We start from the raw sequence: 15,864 nt of genomic DNA on the forward strand, positions 1-15,864 counted from the left end.
GACTATTCATCAGGAGCATTCATCGGAGCACTTAAAGGAAGAACCCGGTTTCTAAGGGTGACCTAGACCCCATTTGCCACATAAATCGTGCATTTCTTAATGTTATAAATACATGCCCATGGGTTATGTTGAAGAGATTCTAGAACACAATAAAGTTGGTGCAATCACTATTTAATCATTTAATTTATATATGACTAAATTACAAAAGAAAAAAAATCTGTCCATTCCCAAAATTCCCCAGGTAAAGAAACATTATTTTTGAGGGTATCAGAAGAGTTTTTCTCCCCTGCGGCAAAATCAACACATCACCCAGTTGGGTGCCCAACTAATAGCTCTTTAATGCTCTGTGGAGATGATCTATTCCCACTTATGGATGGCACTTGACATGGCGCCGACATGGGTTGTGGATTTCCGACAGTTTCGTCAGCACTCACCCAGGTGTTTAATGCGAGGCAGCAGGTTGAGGGTGAAGCTCTGGTAGGAGGCGATCTTCTCTTCAGATGAGGCAATGCCCACATGGGCCTCGTAGATGCGCAGGCTGCGTTGCTTCGGGGGCCTTGGATGCAGGACCTAAGGGCAAGGGAAGCATGGGAAAGTAGCCCAGGACCACAGCGAAGAACCTCAGATGCCGGGGATACAGAAACTGGCTTCTGTGCAGGGTTGACTGCAAACAATGCAGATAATATGATCCAAATGTTGAGCACATTTGACATAATACATATTGTTTTTTTATTTTTCTGTAATTATGGTTACATAAACATGTCTGCTTCCTTATTATTGATTATTTAAACCTGCATCAAAAATGCAAACGTCATTACATACTGTGTCTCATTCTTGTTGCAGAAAAGTTCTCCGATTTTCGGTGCCATGTGCCAGATTCACTGTTGCACTTGCTGGTGTGGCACTTCTCCTCTAATAGCCACATTTGCATTCATGAAGAGGCATGAGCGGCAGCTGAGGAACATGTGCTGTGTGATGCGGTTTTCACGGTTTTGTTGTGCGGCCTGTGTGATTAGAAACCAAATGCGCTGCGTACTACAGAGCAGAAAATAAATGCCATTACCTCATTAAAGGCCCACGCAGACAATGCTGCTGGGGTGACACCAAGGCACCATGACGGCAAAGTCAATTGTCATTTTGTGTCACAACTGGGGAAGGGCAGCTTAATGCCACTGGGCCACTTAAGGACAGCCCTGCTTGAGCCCCATTCTCTTTGAGTGCTGCTGTTAAAGAGGGGTTGTTGCATGGATGCTAATGGGTAGTAATAAATGAATGGGGACTCAAGAAGTGTGTGCGTGTGTGAAGAATCTCTTTATCCGTCTTAAAACAGGCACTTAGTGTGCCTGTGTGTTTTGTGCAAACCCCACTCAAAGTCTTACATCTGCCTGCTCTGCAAGCCCAGGACGCATTTGTACAAACATACGTCCTCATAAGGAGGGACGCCTGGCGAAATATAAGCTTTTACTGCAGACCGTGTTGCAATATGCGCCCGTGTGTATCTCGGTTTGAGAGATGGATATTGACTTGAAGGCTGTCTACAGTGCCTGTCAGTCCGTGATGATTCCCATGATGAAGAGCCCTTCTCTCGTCTGACCTCCTGCTTGATGGGCCAGACCATGCCTCCTGGCTCCGGCCTGGCGCTCAGCGTTCCCACTGACAGCCCAGGCGTCTGCCTACGACCACGCGGCTGCCACAAGGCTCATCAGAAGCACGATACGTTTTCTGTCTCCGTGTCCCGCTCGGGTGTGTACGTCAGCAGCCTCTGGAGTGCTTTTTACCTGCTCTCAATCCTGGCTCGGGCTCTCGTAAGACTTATGAGGAGTACACTCATCTGAGCGCATCGCCCTGCTTTTCAGTTTCAATGGCACACCAATCCATTTCAGCCACGAGGTTCTATTATCTTATCTGACATTCCTGCTTTAGTAAAAGTCGTTTTCAAGGTGGCATGGAACAGGCATCGCTGGACTCCAACGCCATTCTGGAGTGGGCTTAACTTGATACATAAAGGATTTGCCGAGTTCACAAAGTGCTTTACAGCAGCAACTATCTTTCTTAAAAGGGCCAATCCAACATACCAGATAAGGGTGTAGAGGGTCCCAATGAATCCAGTCGTAGGTGACAGAATCCAGCCTCTTTGTGACATACCGTGCCCATGGAGATATCCTGAACAGGTACTCGTCATTCTCAGTCAAGATAATGAGCTACATAACAAGAGATAACATTTTCTTTAAAAGAGGCAAAAACTGGAAGTTCATGATTGTGGAAGTGTCATTTAAGCGTATAACACCAATAATAAATCACATGATAAATAAATCAAAGAATAAATCACACATGATTTCAACCAAAAATCATAAGAACATTTGTATGAATGGATAGGTACACACAAAGAATAAGTACATAGAGTATACATACAGTAACTAATCGAAATCTTTTACGTCATATTTTTTATTTATTAAAAAAAAGGCTTGGATGACAGTGAGTACCCTTAAGAATTTTGCATAAAGTTGGGTAAACTGTAGCATCGCTCTAGCAAACCTGCCTCATCTCCTGCTGGTTAGAAAGCCAATAACAGGACCGACATGTTCACAACCCTTCAAGACCCTTTTTCCTTGTACCCATTCTCTAAATATTTTGGTCATGTGCATTATGAGCAAATTTTCAAAACATTAAAATGTAAACAACTTTAATTATTAAATTATTATATTATAATCGCAGAATTAACTGTAAAAGAAGGAGTGAAAAACAATAGTGACAATCAAAGTAAAACAATGCGTTTTGGTTCTAGTAAACCTAATGGCACATATGGTGAGTTTCGTTTTTCAAGGGCAGTGATTGGCCTAGCAGGTAAGGAAAAGGTTGCCGGTTCAAATACCGAGCTGCCAAGGTGCCACTCAGGTGCCACTGAGCAAAGCACCGTCCCCACATACTGCTCCCCGGGCACCTGTCATGGCTGCCCACTGCTCACCAAGGGTGATGTTTAAAAGCAGAGGACACATTTCATTGTGTCACTGTGTGCTGTGCTGTGTATCACAACAACAATCACTGCACTTTCAATTTTTCACTTCAGAAGTGCATTTATTTTGTGTAGGTTACGGTCAAGGTTTCATACTATGGATTGCTTGAAGTTTGCAGCTTCCATTTGCATGCCATTTTCAAGCAGGTATCTCTGAACAAAAATTGTTCATTCAATCTGATGAATTAATGCTCAACAACACTCTGAACAACACAATTTTGACATGATGACCTTCCAGTTGGTATGGGAGCATGAATCTACTTTTTCATCTTATCAGACTTGATGCAACTTTTCTTCTTCTTGAAAAGACAATAACTCTCTAGAGATCACAAGATAGCTTGTTAATAACAGTTAAAAATAGTTATGATCTTAGTAAAAAATAAATCTGTATCCTCTACAGTCTTCCATAAAATTGATATATTGTGTCAGAGGTTAAGAAGAAGAAAGTAGGTGAAACGCTGCAGCACAGCACACGGTGACACAACGAAATGTCCTCTGCTTTTAACCATCACCCTTGGTGATCAGTGGGCGGCCATGAAAGGCGCCCGGGGAGCAGTGTGTGAGGACGGTACTTTGCTCAGTGGCACCTCGGCGGATCGGGATTCGAACCCGCAAACCTTCTGATTACGTGGCTGCTTCCTTTACCGCTAGGCCACCACTTCTTTGAACCCCCTTAGGTCCTTTATATCCAGCTTTATGGATTGGAATCCAAAGGTATAGAACAGCAATGAAAGAACAACCAAGAAAGACCATCAGAAACACAATCGACACCACACCCATTTGAAATTCAGAGTGCCTGCATCTCCTCCCAGTCACCCTTTCAAAACTCCCCAAAGTCCATCGCAACCCCGTCTCCCAACGGTTCTATTGTGAGGGCCCGTTTGGCCTGCCGATTGTCCTTCAATGTGTGATTATACTGGCTCCCCGGACGACCTGATGGAGACAGAACAAGCGGGCGGTTTCCAGGGCGGCCAGGGGAGGAGCACGGCGTCCGTCGGGATGTTTGCTTGACAGGTAGATTGTAGATTACGTGCTACTGGCGAGAGGTCAATGCGGAGAAAACAATGCTGTTTTGGAAGGCCTATCAGCGTTCTCTATCTGTCAAGGGGACAGCTCAGAGATTGTCACCGATCGATAAGTAGCTGCATGTTACCCCTCCCCAGGATCACGAGAGTGCAGCCTTGTTTTCAAGGAGGATTTTAAAGGGAAAATACCAACCATTACCATTTGTATTACATGGTGCAGTGAAATTGAGAGGGCAAAGCGTGCGAATTGGAGTGTATCATTATGCTGGATGGAGCCTGACAGGTGAATCTGCTCCTGTTTGAAGTGGCACGTGTGGAACCGTCTGAGCATTACCATACAGCGCATTTCATCTCCAACGGGCCCGCGATTGCTTTTCTATTTAGCGCGAGCATGAGGTTCGGCTGAGCATTTTTCAGCGTCAGTGCGGCGTTAAAACTCTAATTAGATTTTGCTTCCATCAAAGTCTTACCCTCCTCCAGCGCCAAAACCTGAAGCGCGCAGGAGCTGTGACACTGCCAAATTCATTTACAGACCCCAATGCATGCTCAGATCTTCCCGGCCAATCAAAGAGGCAGACGGCAAGGTGTCTAGGTGTCATGTCAGGAGCCGCATTGCACAGCAGTCTTGTTTTACTTTGCAGGGCTGAATTGAAAAAAGTGAAACCGCTAACACAGAAGACACACGCAACCTGTACCCTAGAACAACGTCATTCAGCAGCTGCAGACCGGATAGACAAAAGACAGGACTGTGTCTCATGAGGCAGGCTTGTACACAGGGGAAAACGAGGTGAACAACAGGCGAACAAACGAGTTCGTAGGGCAGGATGGCCACAAACCCCACCTGAGCCCAACCTTGAGAATGACATTGAACTTTCCCCAAAAAAGTGTGAAAAGGCAACGGGGACTGTGCGCACGACTTTTGCTGTGCTTTTCAAGACAACTCATAATGTCTTCTGGATTTGCAGACTGCTCGCTGGCTATCTGTATCTTGGAGGGGAGTACCTTCCCATACATACATTTTTTTTTGTTAACTCTAAAAGTTTAAAAGGTAGGAGCACATAATGATGACTGACAGCTCATAGTGCAATATTTAAACAGACTCCCATCAAGAATGTGCACGAGGCTTAGCACCTCCTCCATTTTACCACTTATCTTGCACACCAACCCAAGACTGTTGCACACTTCCACTTCCAGCAACATGTCTGCTCTCCTGACATTTAAATCCTTCACTGCACAAGTCATCATTAAGTATTTGGTTTTTGCCTTTAAGTTTCAAGCCTTTCTTTCAGAGTCATCCACAATGCCTTTCAACTGTACGGATCAGTAACAGGCAGAATAAACAATCTTCTGACAATCCAAAATCTACCTGGTAGCACTATTGATCCAGCTATCGGCTGGCGAGATTCTTCAGGACGTGTATTTACAAGCGCCTGAAACAGGTCCTGTGTAATGACAGCACTGCGAGGGCAATAAAATATTAATATCAGAATATATAACAATTTCTGGGCTGCCAAAATTGATTGACTGAAAGAAATCTTCTCCCTTTTGATGAAGGCAGCTATGGGAAATCCATTGTGTTCCATTGATTTCCAGATTCCACATTAATTCTTCCTTCCAAAGGAATTAATGCGGACTTTCACCCCGTAACAGCGGCATGGGCCGTTCTCTCACTCAATCGCTTCGTCCTTCACCAGGCTTCTTCAGGCTCCTCTGGGACTCAGGAACACCCGCACACGATATCGCCTATGGCAAAGTGGGTGTGGGCCTTACTGTACTACTATACTTTCAGAATTATTTATGAATACTTATACAAAAAAAAATCTGTTATATTTACCACTCAGATTTAAGACAAACTCGACCATGCTGCTGAGAATGGGACAGGAAATTAGCTGACTCTGAAACTTCCTTCCTGCAGACAAGACCTCATCCTTATAAAAGTCTATATTAAAATTTTCGTAACATCTACACTATGCAAACCAAGCAAATAGTATTGTTAAAGCAACAATGGGGGAATGGAAGAATATGTCTGATACCTTGTGACAGACAGGGAATTGAGCTTTATTGATCTAGTATCATGCAGTATTATATATATTATTTATTGTGCAAAAAAACAGTTGACTGTGTCTTCTTCTTCCCAAGTCCAAACAGCACCGTATGTAGTTCTCATTCCCCATCCACTGACTGATAACTGATACATTTGCCATGATTGGCTGAATGCTCGTTCAAGCAAACGAATGGACCTATGTGCATAGCCTGCATGTGTGTGTGTGTGTGTGTGTGTGTGTGTGGTTTTTATTTCTCCTCCCAGATCAGGGCTACATTTCAGTTTTTTCTTGTACCCATGTACATGACTGGGGATGTTTTCACACCAACATCCCCCCCCAATGAAGTGAGCCCTTCTAAAAAAAGATAGTCCGGGTATTGTCCTTCACCTGACTCTTCAGTGCCACCCGGGGCACCACCTCAATATACTCTGCTCAGTGGCATTGTTTCAGTATCCACTTTATCTTCACATTACTATTCTCTTGGTTCCTCTGACATTGCCGTTAGGTGTGGGCACTAGTTTGAAAGAATGAGAGAAAGCGTCTGGAACGCCGCGTGCATTACTGTGCATTATTACACCAACAATGCTGATCCACACTAATCGGCACTAGTGGTGTGGGACACACACTGAGAGCTCTGCTTTCATTTTGAGGATGTGGGCTGACTGTGGGTTATTAAGGAGTCCCCTCAGGTGAGGTGAAAGTCCACATGGCTGAAAACAATGCTCAATTGCTTATGCGCAGCGAGCTCGCATTGAGCCGATCCTTGTCCTTCGTCAGACAATGCGCCTGATTGTTATTCTCTCCGTTGACGCCTATTGACATTGGTCCTGTTTGGTCACCTTGCTGCCTGCTTGTTAGCGAGGCCTCAGAAGACCCCAAATGCTAGTGTTGCTCTTCCTAACATGCTTGCAGAGCAATGTCAAGTCAATGATAATGTCACTATTGAGAGCCAGCAAACGGAGAGAGCTGAAAGCCAGAGCCGCACAAAATCCACTGGCACATCCAGAAACCCTGCACTTTCAGCCACAAGACGCAGTTCCTCAGCTGCAATCCTATTTGCCGACTTGCCGAATCTGTGTGTGACAGCCAATTACGTTGCATAATGACTTGGGGCAGAAATCCACCGGCCTTCTCAACGTGGTGCTGAGGCCGGGGCTACAGAGTGGCCATGTTCACATCAGCACTGCAAGCATTTGTCTCCATTATCTTACACTTTCTTTTTTTAAAGAATGTGAAACCTGTGGAAATGTGTGGAAAATTTTTAAAGCGTAGAAGGAAAGTTATTCTCTGTATTAAACAGAGTCTGGAACAAATTAATCAGGCGAAATGAAAGCGATTAATTGTGCTGAACACGTTCACAGCTCACCTCAGGCAGCTTCCAATGTGCCTACCAAAGTGAGCAAAAACACAAGAATCAAATGTGTTGAGGCTTTATTAATGCGATTAGAAAGGACCCTGGTTTCCTGTGGGCACCTGATGTGCAGCGCACTGGCACACTGGCCAGCACATCACACGGCACTGCAGGGGCAGCTGGTCTGGACAGCCAGCCCATGGTCAACGTTGGCAAATTCGAGGTTGTTGGGCACTGCAGTGTCCATCTGCTTTACCCCTGCCGTCAACTCTGTGATTAACCCAGAACTGCCAAGTCAAGCGGCTCTGCACAACCACCCCCTCCCAAAAAAAAAAAAAAATGCCCCCAAACTCTGCCAACCCCTCTTCCCATGGGGCGCGTCCAATGCTCCAGCCTGTCTCAGACACCATGTCCTTCTGGCCATGTTTCGTCCTTAAACTCTCACTGAGAAAGTGATTTTGACCAGCGCATATTAATATTCATCAGATGAGGCCCAGGCACCCATTGTGCTTAGCAACAAGGTCATTGCTGGGATCCAGATGACATATTCTAAGTGTAATTTATGACAATTTATTGTTTCATCGGGTGTCATTTTGCCCTGAACACTGAATCACTCCTGGCTGGCATGAATAAACTCGAAAAATAAAAAAAAAAAGATGAAGGAGGAGGGGGGAGAGTGAGTGAACCCGAACATAGCACCTCTGATGAATCTCTTGACTGCATTGGGGGTGTTGAAAACATAATTATGCACATTCATCATAATGATAGATCTGATCTTTTTCATTTTCCTGTTTCGAGACTGGTTATTAGATACACAATTTCTTTTCACACTTCTGATCCCAGGTCTGTCGCAGGCTGTGACACCTTGAGGTGGAGCCACCAACCCTGCGAAGCTCGTCTGTGGACTGTTCCTTGAAGTCTAGCGCGTTCATAACTGCTCAAAGGTTGGACGGCAGATGCTCTCTGTCTCTCTGAATAGCAAGACATAATGAGGCTCCTGTCCAGGCTGTCTCCACTTTATATTTACGGAAGTAAGTTTAAAAGCAGGACAGAGTGTCTCCCCTCCAGCCAGACTGTCAGGCCATGCGAAGGCAGGTGTGTCTCGCGTTCGCCTGGGGGGACAATCACACCTGTTCATGACCAGCACAGTGGCACAGAGGCCCGGGGACACTGTGGGCTGGCACTATATCTAAACTGTGCACCAGCATTGCTTCGGAATCGGGTGCACGTGGGGCAAAAAATATGTATGCGGTTCAAGGTATTTCATTTTAAAACATTACAACTACGTCAGACAAGCCAAAAATGACACATAACAAACGTGGATAAAGAAAAGGTTAAAAAAAACAAGTGTTCATCTAAAATCTGTTTATAGGACACCTGCCGCATTTTGATTTCCCACAAAAAGCTACAGCACTTTGAAACTGTTTAGAATCGCTGTTCTGTGCTGAATTTAGAAAGCTGAATGCAGAGCATTTTTGTTGTTTACTTTGCATATAAAATAAGTTCAGAAATGCATTGTTTGGAATGTGCATCTGTTTTAATGGAACACGTACCTTCAGCTTAGACTTGTGCAGCACGGGTGGAGACCTGTCTCGTTTTGGTGGGAGGTAAAGCTCCCACTTCCCATGTTCTTTTCTGGTAAAAGGGTGAGAGAGTTTCTCCCAGCCGTCTGATGGGGGGGGGGGATAGAGAGTAAAATTAATTATCCTATTTCATTATGTTTTGCAGTGTAAGAGATAAAAGAACATGACATGCCCTGCCCTCCACAAAATCCTTCAGCACTATCCACTCAACCATCTCCCCGGCACTCCTTTTTTCTCCCAAGACAGCCCTTAAGAATCTTACACAATAAGGTATTAAAACCTTGCATTCAGAAGAGTCCGAAACCCTCTCACAATGCATTCAGACATAAAAAAAAATTATACAATTGTGAAACACCACCTACACAATGTGTCTGAAAAGAAAAGTAATCACCTCCAGCCAAGACCCTGGCAAACAGAGAAACAAATCATCATCTCAATCAAAAAAGGTTCAAGATGGCCACTCGTTTTACAATTCACCTTATTAACATTCATCATGAAAATATGGGACTTTTCTTATTCTAACTGTAGTTGCATCTCAAAACAAGCGACTTGGGAAGCATGCTATCCTCCCAAGTCCGGGTAAATGGGGACGCTTGTGTTAAGAAGGGCGCCCGGCATAGAACTTTTGGCAAATCATTGTGCGGACAATGAGAGTGTTTCATTTGCTGTGGTGACCCCTAACAGGAGAAGCCAAAAGGAGACAACTGTTGTTGGACCTCACTGCTATTATCTGAAGAATCAGACAGGCCTAGGCGTAAAGATGTAGGCATAGAAAATTAAAACTAAACTCAAGATGAAGGGGGAAAAATAGAGATAGAGAGAGAGAGAAGAGTCCTGCAGAACGAACTGCACATGTCGGCAGTTTATTCATCCCCTCAACCAGTGGGGAGGCGGAGAAGGATGGGGTGATGAGAGAGGTCGAGAAGATTACACGAACCTCTGCCAACAACCACCCAAGACGCTTGCAGGATGAAGAATTTGTCACCTCCCTCCGCCGGCGATCCCTCCTGTCCATATGCATGTCTTTCTTTTTATATATATATATATATATTTAAGACTGCAGTGGAGAAAGGGTGGGGGGTAAATAAATAAATAACAAAGGTTTGAGCCCAGTGTATTATGCATCCTCACCTGCACCTCATTGATGGCTGGCAGCCGGGGCCCTTCCTCCCTGCGCCGGCTATGAAATTGAAACCGAATAATATGAGCCGTGTCAAAATGCAATCTCTCACAGAATTGGAAGCTGGAATTTTCTTTGACACAGCCTCTGGGTTTTGGGGAGAGATAATTAAAAAAAAGCGGGGGTAAACAGAAGAGGGCGGGGGAATATAAAACACGTCCTGGACGGATGGAGGGAGGAACGGAGGCAGTCAGAGGGAGAGAGAGAGAGATAGATGGAGACTGTGAGGACAGCTGGTAATAAGGATATAAAGAGCATAATGTGTAGCTCGGGCAAACGGTGTTTTTTTTTTCCCAGGGTGCTATACAGCGCCCCACAGACAAGGCCTGATAAACAGCATTTTACCCTTAAGCAAATGCTTTACCTGACTGCATAATCGGCATGAGGCCAACCCCCCTGTATGACATTATGGACAGTACTTAGAATATCTGTCCATTATATATATATATATATATATATATATATATATATATATATATACATACACACACACACACACACACACACACACACACACACACAGAGGGATCTCATTTGGGTGTGAAGGTAATTAGTAATTATATATGTGTATGTATATATATATATATGTGTGTGTGTGTGTGTGTGTGTGTGTGTGTATGGACTAATTACATTCACACCCAAATGAGTTCCCTCTGTTGTTCCCCACACTTTAAAGCAGACACAGAAAGCAATCAGTTAAAAAAAAAAAAAATGATCAGCCTGATTAATTAGCGAAGGACATATGCTAAAGACCACGCCAAGGACTGTTCATAAACAATGACGTTTCACAGTCTGTCTAGATAGTCATGTGGTCCACTGGGCCAGTTCAAGACGCTCATGCTGAAATTAATGAGCACTGAAATGTCACTGTAGTTTGTTTGATGTCTCTCTTTAACAAGGGTCTTTTCATATAGCACTAATGAGTAGCATTTAACCCTGTCATGACCAGGATATAGCTATAGTACTGATTGGATTCACCTATTTGCACTCGGACAGCAATTTTTTTGCAAAACCACAGTGTTGTTTGCTTTACTTTTGTCAACTGTTTCGTCGACTGTCCAGTCTTGCTCTGCTCTATTTGTTCCCAGATGTAGTCTATTCTGTCTGCGTGCTCCTGCCAGCACTCATTTCATCCTGTATTGTGCAGATGTTCGGAATTGCAATACTAGTCAAATGTTTGGACGAATCTAATCATTAATGGGTTTGCTTTTTTTACATTATAGAACAAAACTGAAGACACAGGACAATGAAATAACACACATGATGTTATGTAATAATCGAAAAAAGAAGAGGAAAACAAAAAGTTGAACATTTAAGGAGCTTTTGCTGTGATGGCAGGATTTCACACTCTCTTTTTTTCTCCACCACTTTACGTTAGACAACGAGTATGGTTTGCAACAGGTTTATGCTGAACACTTTCCTATCATTCACTCACATTAATAAGCATCTCATGAAGTGGCTTTTGATGATGACAATAGTGAACAAAGCAGTCATGAAGGTAAAAAGGGGTGACTGAAAAAACAGATTCAACAAAAACACTTCACTTTCTCCTGGTACCAAAAATACGAAATATGTTTCTTGCATTGGATTCTTCAAAATCTCCACAAAGTGGACTTGGCAAAGCATTTAATTATGTAACATATGGTATCTACTGCTGTTTAACATTATTCTTACCATTCATGTTTCATCTAAGAGTTACACTAATGTCTCTGTAAGAAATGAAGGAGACAAAAATGATGGTAAACAGCATGTTTCAGCAAATTGTTAGTGTAAATTTCAGAAAATGACCAACACTCAAAGGTTACATTACATGAGTTATATACCTTAGAGTGTCTGGTATTGTATTTGATAAGTTTTTATATATATTATTCGATTATATATATATTACTATATATTATTTGCTTTGTGTGTATTATTTATTGCGTAATATGTTAATATTTGTCTGTACCCATATACAGTGTTGAATTTACTGTATTTAATAATGTTGGAAATTGCTATGGAATCCAGGCATATCCTTTTTTTTTTTTTTTTTTTTTAGATGTGTTAATGCAGAGTCTAATGAGGACGGAGGAAGGATACAGGCGTTCTCACAGGCATTTGTGCTGTCAGATAATCCAACCTCATCCCTCTTACTGCAAATCATCACATCAAAAGGTGATGTAGAGCAAAGCGAATCAATAGACTTGCTTATGCTTATGAACTCTGCCTGGGTGACTTTATTCTAGTCTTCATTCTAGCCAGCAGAGGAAATACATTTGAATATTATGCATGTATTTTCACTGCACTAGCTTAATAGTAAAAACATGGAGGACTTCATTACCTGCTTCTGTGTACCCTAATTGAATATCAGGCTCAGGAGCAACTAGAAACCTAAAATTACTAGCTGCAAATAAAAAAAAAAACTAATCAACAAAGCTATTAAAGTTCAAACAGGGAGGGGGAAGTGTTTACTTAACCAGATGGAGTTTATGGCATCGAGCATTGAGCCCAGATTATTATAAAGGGTTGAACAAGATTTGCAGGAAGCACCATGGCCTTTCAGCATGAACAAAACCCGGCGAGGGGAAAGAAAATCGCAGGAATCAACAGCCACATTTGCGGCTCATTCCTGGCTGATAGCGTTTTTGTACATTGTGGTGCTCAGCATCTCTTGAGGAGAGCTCAATTAGTTCACAGAGGTGGTCTGAAGCTTGCCAGAGGCAGCTGGATGGCAGTTTAATAACACGCCCAAGGCGCTGGCCTGGCCGCGTTATTGCCCCAGCAACTCCCCACAGATTTCCAGACAAATGCATCAGCAGAGTGGGATGTGAGGCTGCAATTTGGGCTGGATGATATTTGGAGGATAAAGAGGAGCCCGAGGGTCTGTGAGGGGAGGCGCCTGCTTTCTGTTTACGGAGGCTGGGGGGGGGAGACAGTTTCACAACTGAGAATCGCAATCAGCAAATCTCTATATGTGACTTCATACTTTGAAAATGTCATCCACATTTAAGATCGTATGAGTAGGGCTGCCACATTTGAACATTTTTAACTGCCCTAAGGTTCACTTTGAATGGGGCGACATAATGTAATGGCCAACTGTACTGCCAAACGCAATGCCCACTGCCCACTGTCCTGACTTCAGATCCGGGAGCTGCGAGCCTAAGTAGGACTAATCGCTTATGGAGGGTGAGTGATTGAGTGAGTGAGCAAGAGCAATCGACAAATCAGTCGGGTTTAATGCACGATAAGTTGACTGTGTTGTCCTGCTGCTTGTGTGCTTCCTGCATGAAAGACACACCATACGCATTTGAGTACAGTAAACAAAACGCATCTATGTTAATGGTGGTTATTTAACACAATATTTTAAATGAATCACATTAATCACATTAATTAATAACATGTTTTTTGCAGTCCTATTTTTTAACAAATATCAGCCAAAATCCCAGTCTAATAATGCTTCACTTTTGTTTGAGCCGGAGCTGCTGTGACGATGGTGCCTAAAGAAAGTATCCTCTCGTACCGAGACTTTTAACAGCAAATCATTTAAATCCTGTAAGTTGTGAGGTTCTATCTCGATGAATCCGACTTGTTTTTCCCACCATGTCCTGCAGATTAGATTCAATTAGAGGTTAGATCAACATCTCCAGCTGTTTGGGGGCAGTGGTGGCCTAGCGGTTAAGGAAGAGGCCCCGTAATCAGAAGGTTGCCGGTTCAAATCCCGATCCACCAAGGTGCCACTGAGATGCCACGGAGCAAAAGCACCGTCCCAACACACTGCTCCCCGGGTGCATGTCATGGGGTGATGGGTTAAATGCAGAGGACAAATTTTGTTGTGTGCCCCGTGTGCTGTGCTGCAGATTATCACAATGACAATCACTTCACTTTTTTATTTTTTATTTATTGTCTCTCCTGAACAATGTTGCAGGGTTGTGCATAGCCTTTAGCAACCTTTAGGAAGTCAAAGTAACATCTACATGAATTCTAGGACACAATGAACACTAGAACATTTCCCAGAGAATCACTGTGCTCCCAGAAACTGAACTTACCCAGAGTGAACAAAGCAGAAGCACTGGGCTGTCCACATGTTCTAAAGGACAGTATGATCCAAGATCCAGTTACGATAAGAACATTAGGTGGTGGACATTTTCAGATTCCTCCTGTTTTGCACATGAACTCTTAGACTAGACGCTTCTCATCACTAAACAACAATAGAGCGCCTTTCAAACAACATCTGGTGCATATTATTTGGCCAATAAAATTTTACATTATCCATTATATAATTAAATAATAATGTAATGCTAGTTATAGGTAAAAGCAACATATATTATCTGTTAAAGAGATGTGATCCCTAACTCAGTACCCCAAAAGAAAAATACATGTTTCAATACATCGTTTCACTTATTCAATTCCAATGATGAAGATTACAATGATGCTATTTACAACAAGGTTTTAAATGGAGGGTAAAGCTGAGATTTACCTTGTTTGTGAAGTTACATGTCATAAGTATCATCAGGCAGGTGAAAACTCATCTGGTTGCAAGCACAGTGAAAATGGGACAATCAGGTCCTTAATGCTTTAGCAAGTAAACATTTTACAGACTCGAAGCTTTTTCCTCCATCTCTCAAATGCCTGCGCATTTCATGTTCAAGAAGTGAAAGAATAGGCACAAGATATTGAAGCAGTATGATTCAGTATGCGTATGATCATAGAGAATTTACCATCATTTGTGTTGTTTATATTTATTCCCTCATTTTGCATAATTTAAAAGGCAATTTTTGATTATTTTTTTTGTATTTTATTAAAGTTGTGCTGCTGAGGACAGAAGAAGAGTTTGGGGGAGAAGTTGAGGCCTGAGACTGTCTGCTGACAGGCATGGATCAGTGAAGCAGCTCCTACTCCTCCGGCTCACACCGCGTGAGAACGCTGGATTCTATCGGCCGTTCGCTATGAGTGGGAGACAACACTCGATCACGACTGAGTTCACGAAGTTCACAGAGCACTTAGATAGCAAGATCGTCTCTGCTCTCCCCAGAAACCTAGCCTCCTATGCATACTCTGGGAAAGAACTCCTTGAAGCAAAAAACTGGGATGAGAAGCCCAACAGTTTGGATAACGTGGAGGCAAAAGATGCAACAATGTTGTGAGGCAAACACACGAGACTAACAGCAACAGTGTAAAAGAACCAAACAATGAAATATTCAGCTGGAAAATAAAAAACAATATTGATGCAGTAGACCTTTCTGTGTGTTTTTTTTTATTATTAATCTGGAATATTGATATTAATGCAGTAGAACTTTCTGTGTGTTTTTTTGTTATGGGGTTTTCAAAAAGCCTTTGTCTTGCCATCCAGTTGCCCTATTCTTTTGAGGCAAGGCTGGACCATTGATCCTTTTTCCATTTTTCAGTTTGAAAACTTTGTTTTGATTTTTTTATGAAATTGTATACTTCTGTATTTCTATTTTTTTCTACTTATTTGATCTTCAATTTGTCTAATTTTATCAATAAACATGACGACGTGAGTCTTCAGGGTGATGTTGAACAGAATGTGATGTCAAGGAGCTGAATGAAAACGTGAAACATTCTCCTCTGGCCCTTTGCTGAACTGAAATCTTTTCCCAGGTTAAAATGTCTATCAGTTTAATAGTTTGCAGTTGAATTTGTAACTATCTGGTTAAAACTCCCTCATCT

The 15,864-nt window shown here is 42.8% G+C and overlaps 1 protein-coding gene across 2 annotated transcripts in view; it reads right to left on the reverse strand.

Annotated features, from left to right (window-relative positions):
- gbe1a (glucan (1,4-alpha-), branching enzyme 1a) overlaps window positions 1-15,864 on the reverse strand; it is a 131,263-nt gene that overhangs the window by 97,383 nt on the left and 18,016 nt on the right. For both annotated transcript variants that reach the window (XM_028983895.1, XM_028983894.1), the window contains exons 3-5: window positions 8,988-9,103; window positions 2,076-2,201; window positions 435-570 (exon numbers count right to left, since the gene is read on the reverse strand). In XM_028983895.1, the coding sequence (XP_028839728.1) occupies window positions 435-570; window positions 2,076-2,201; window positions 8,988-9,103 (378 nt within the window). The remainder of the gene's footprint in view (window positions 1-434; window positions 571-2,075; window positions 2,202-8,987; window positions 9,104-15,864) is intronic.

Source organism: Denticeps clupeoides, chromosome 6, assembly GCF_900700375.1.
Source record: "Denticeps clupeoides chromosome 6, fDenClu1.1, whole genome shotgun sequence".
Lineage (NCBI taxonomy): Eukaryota > Metazoa > Chordata > Actinopteri > Clupeiformes > Denticipitidae > Denticeps > Denticeps clupeoides.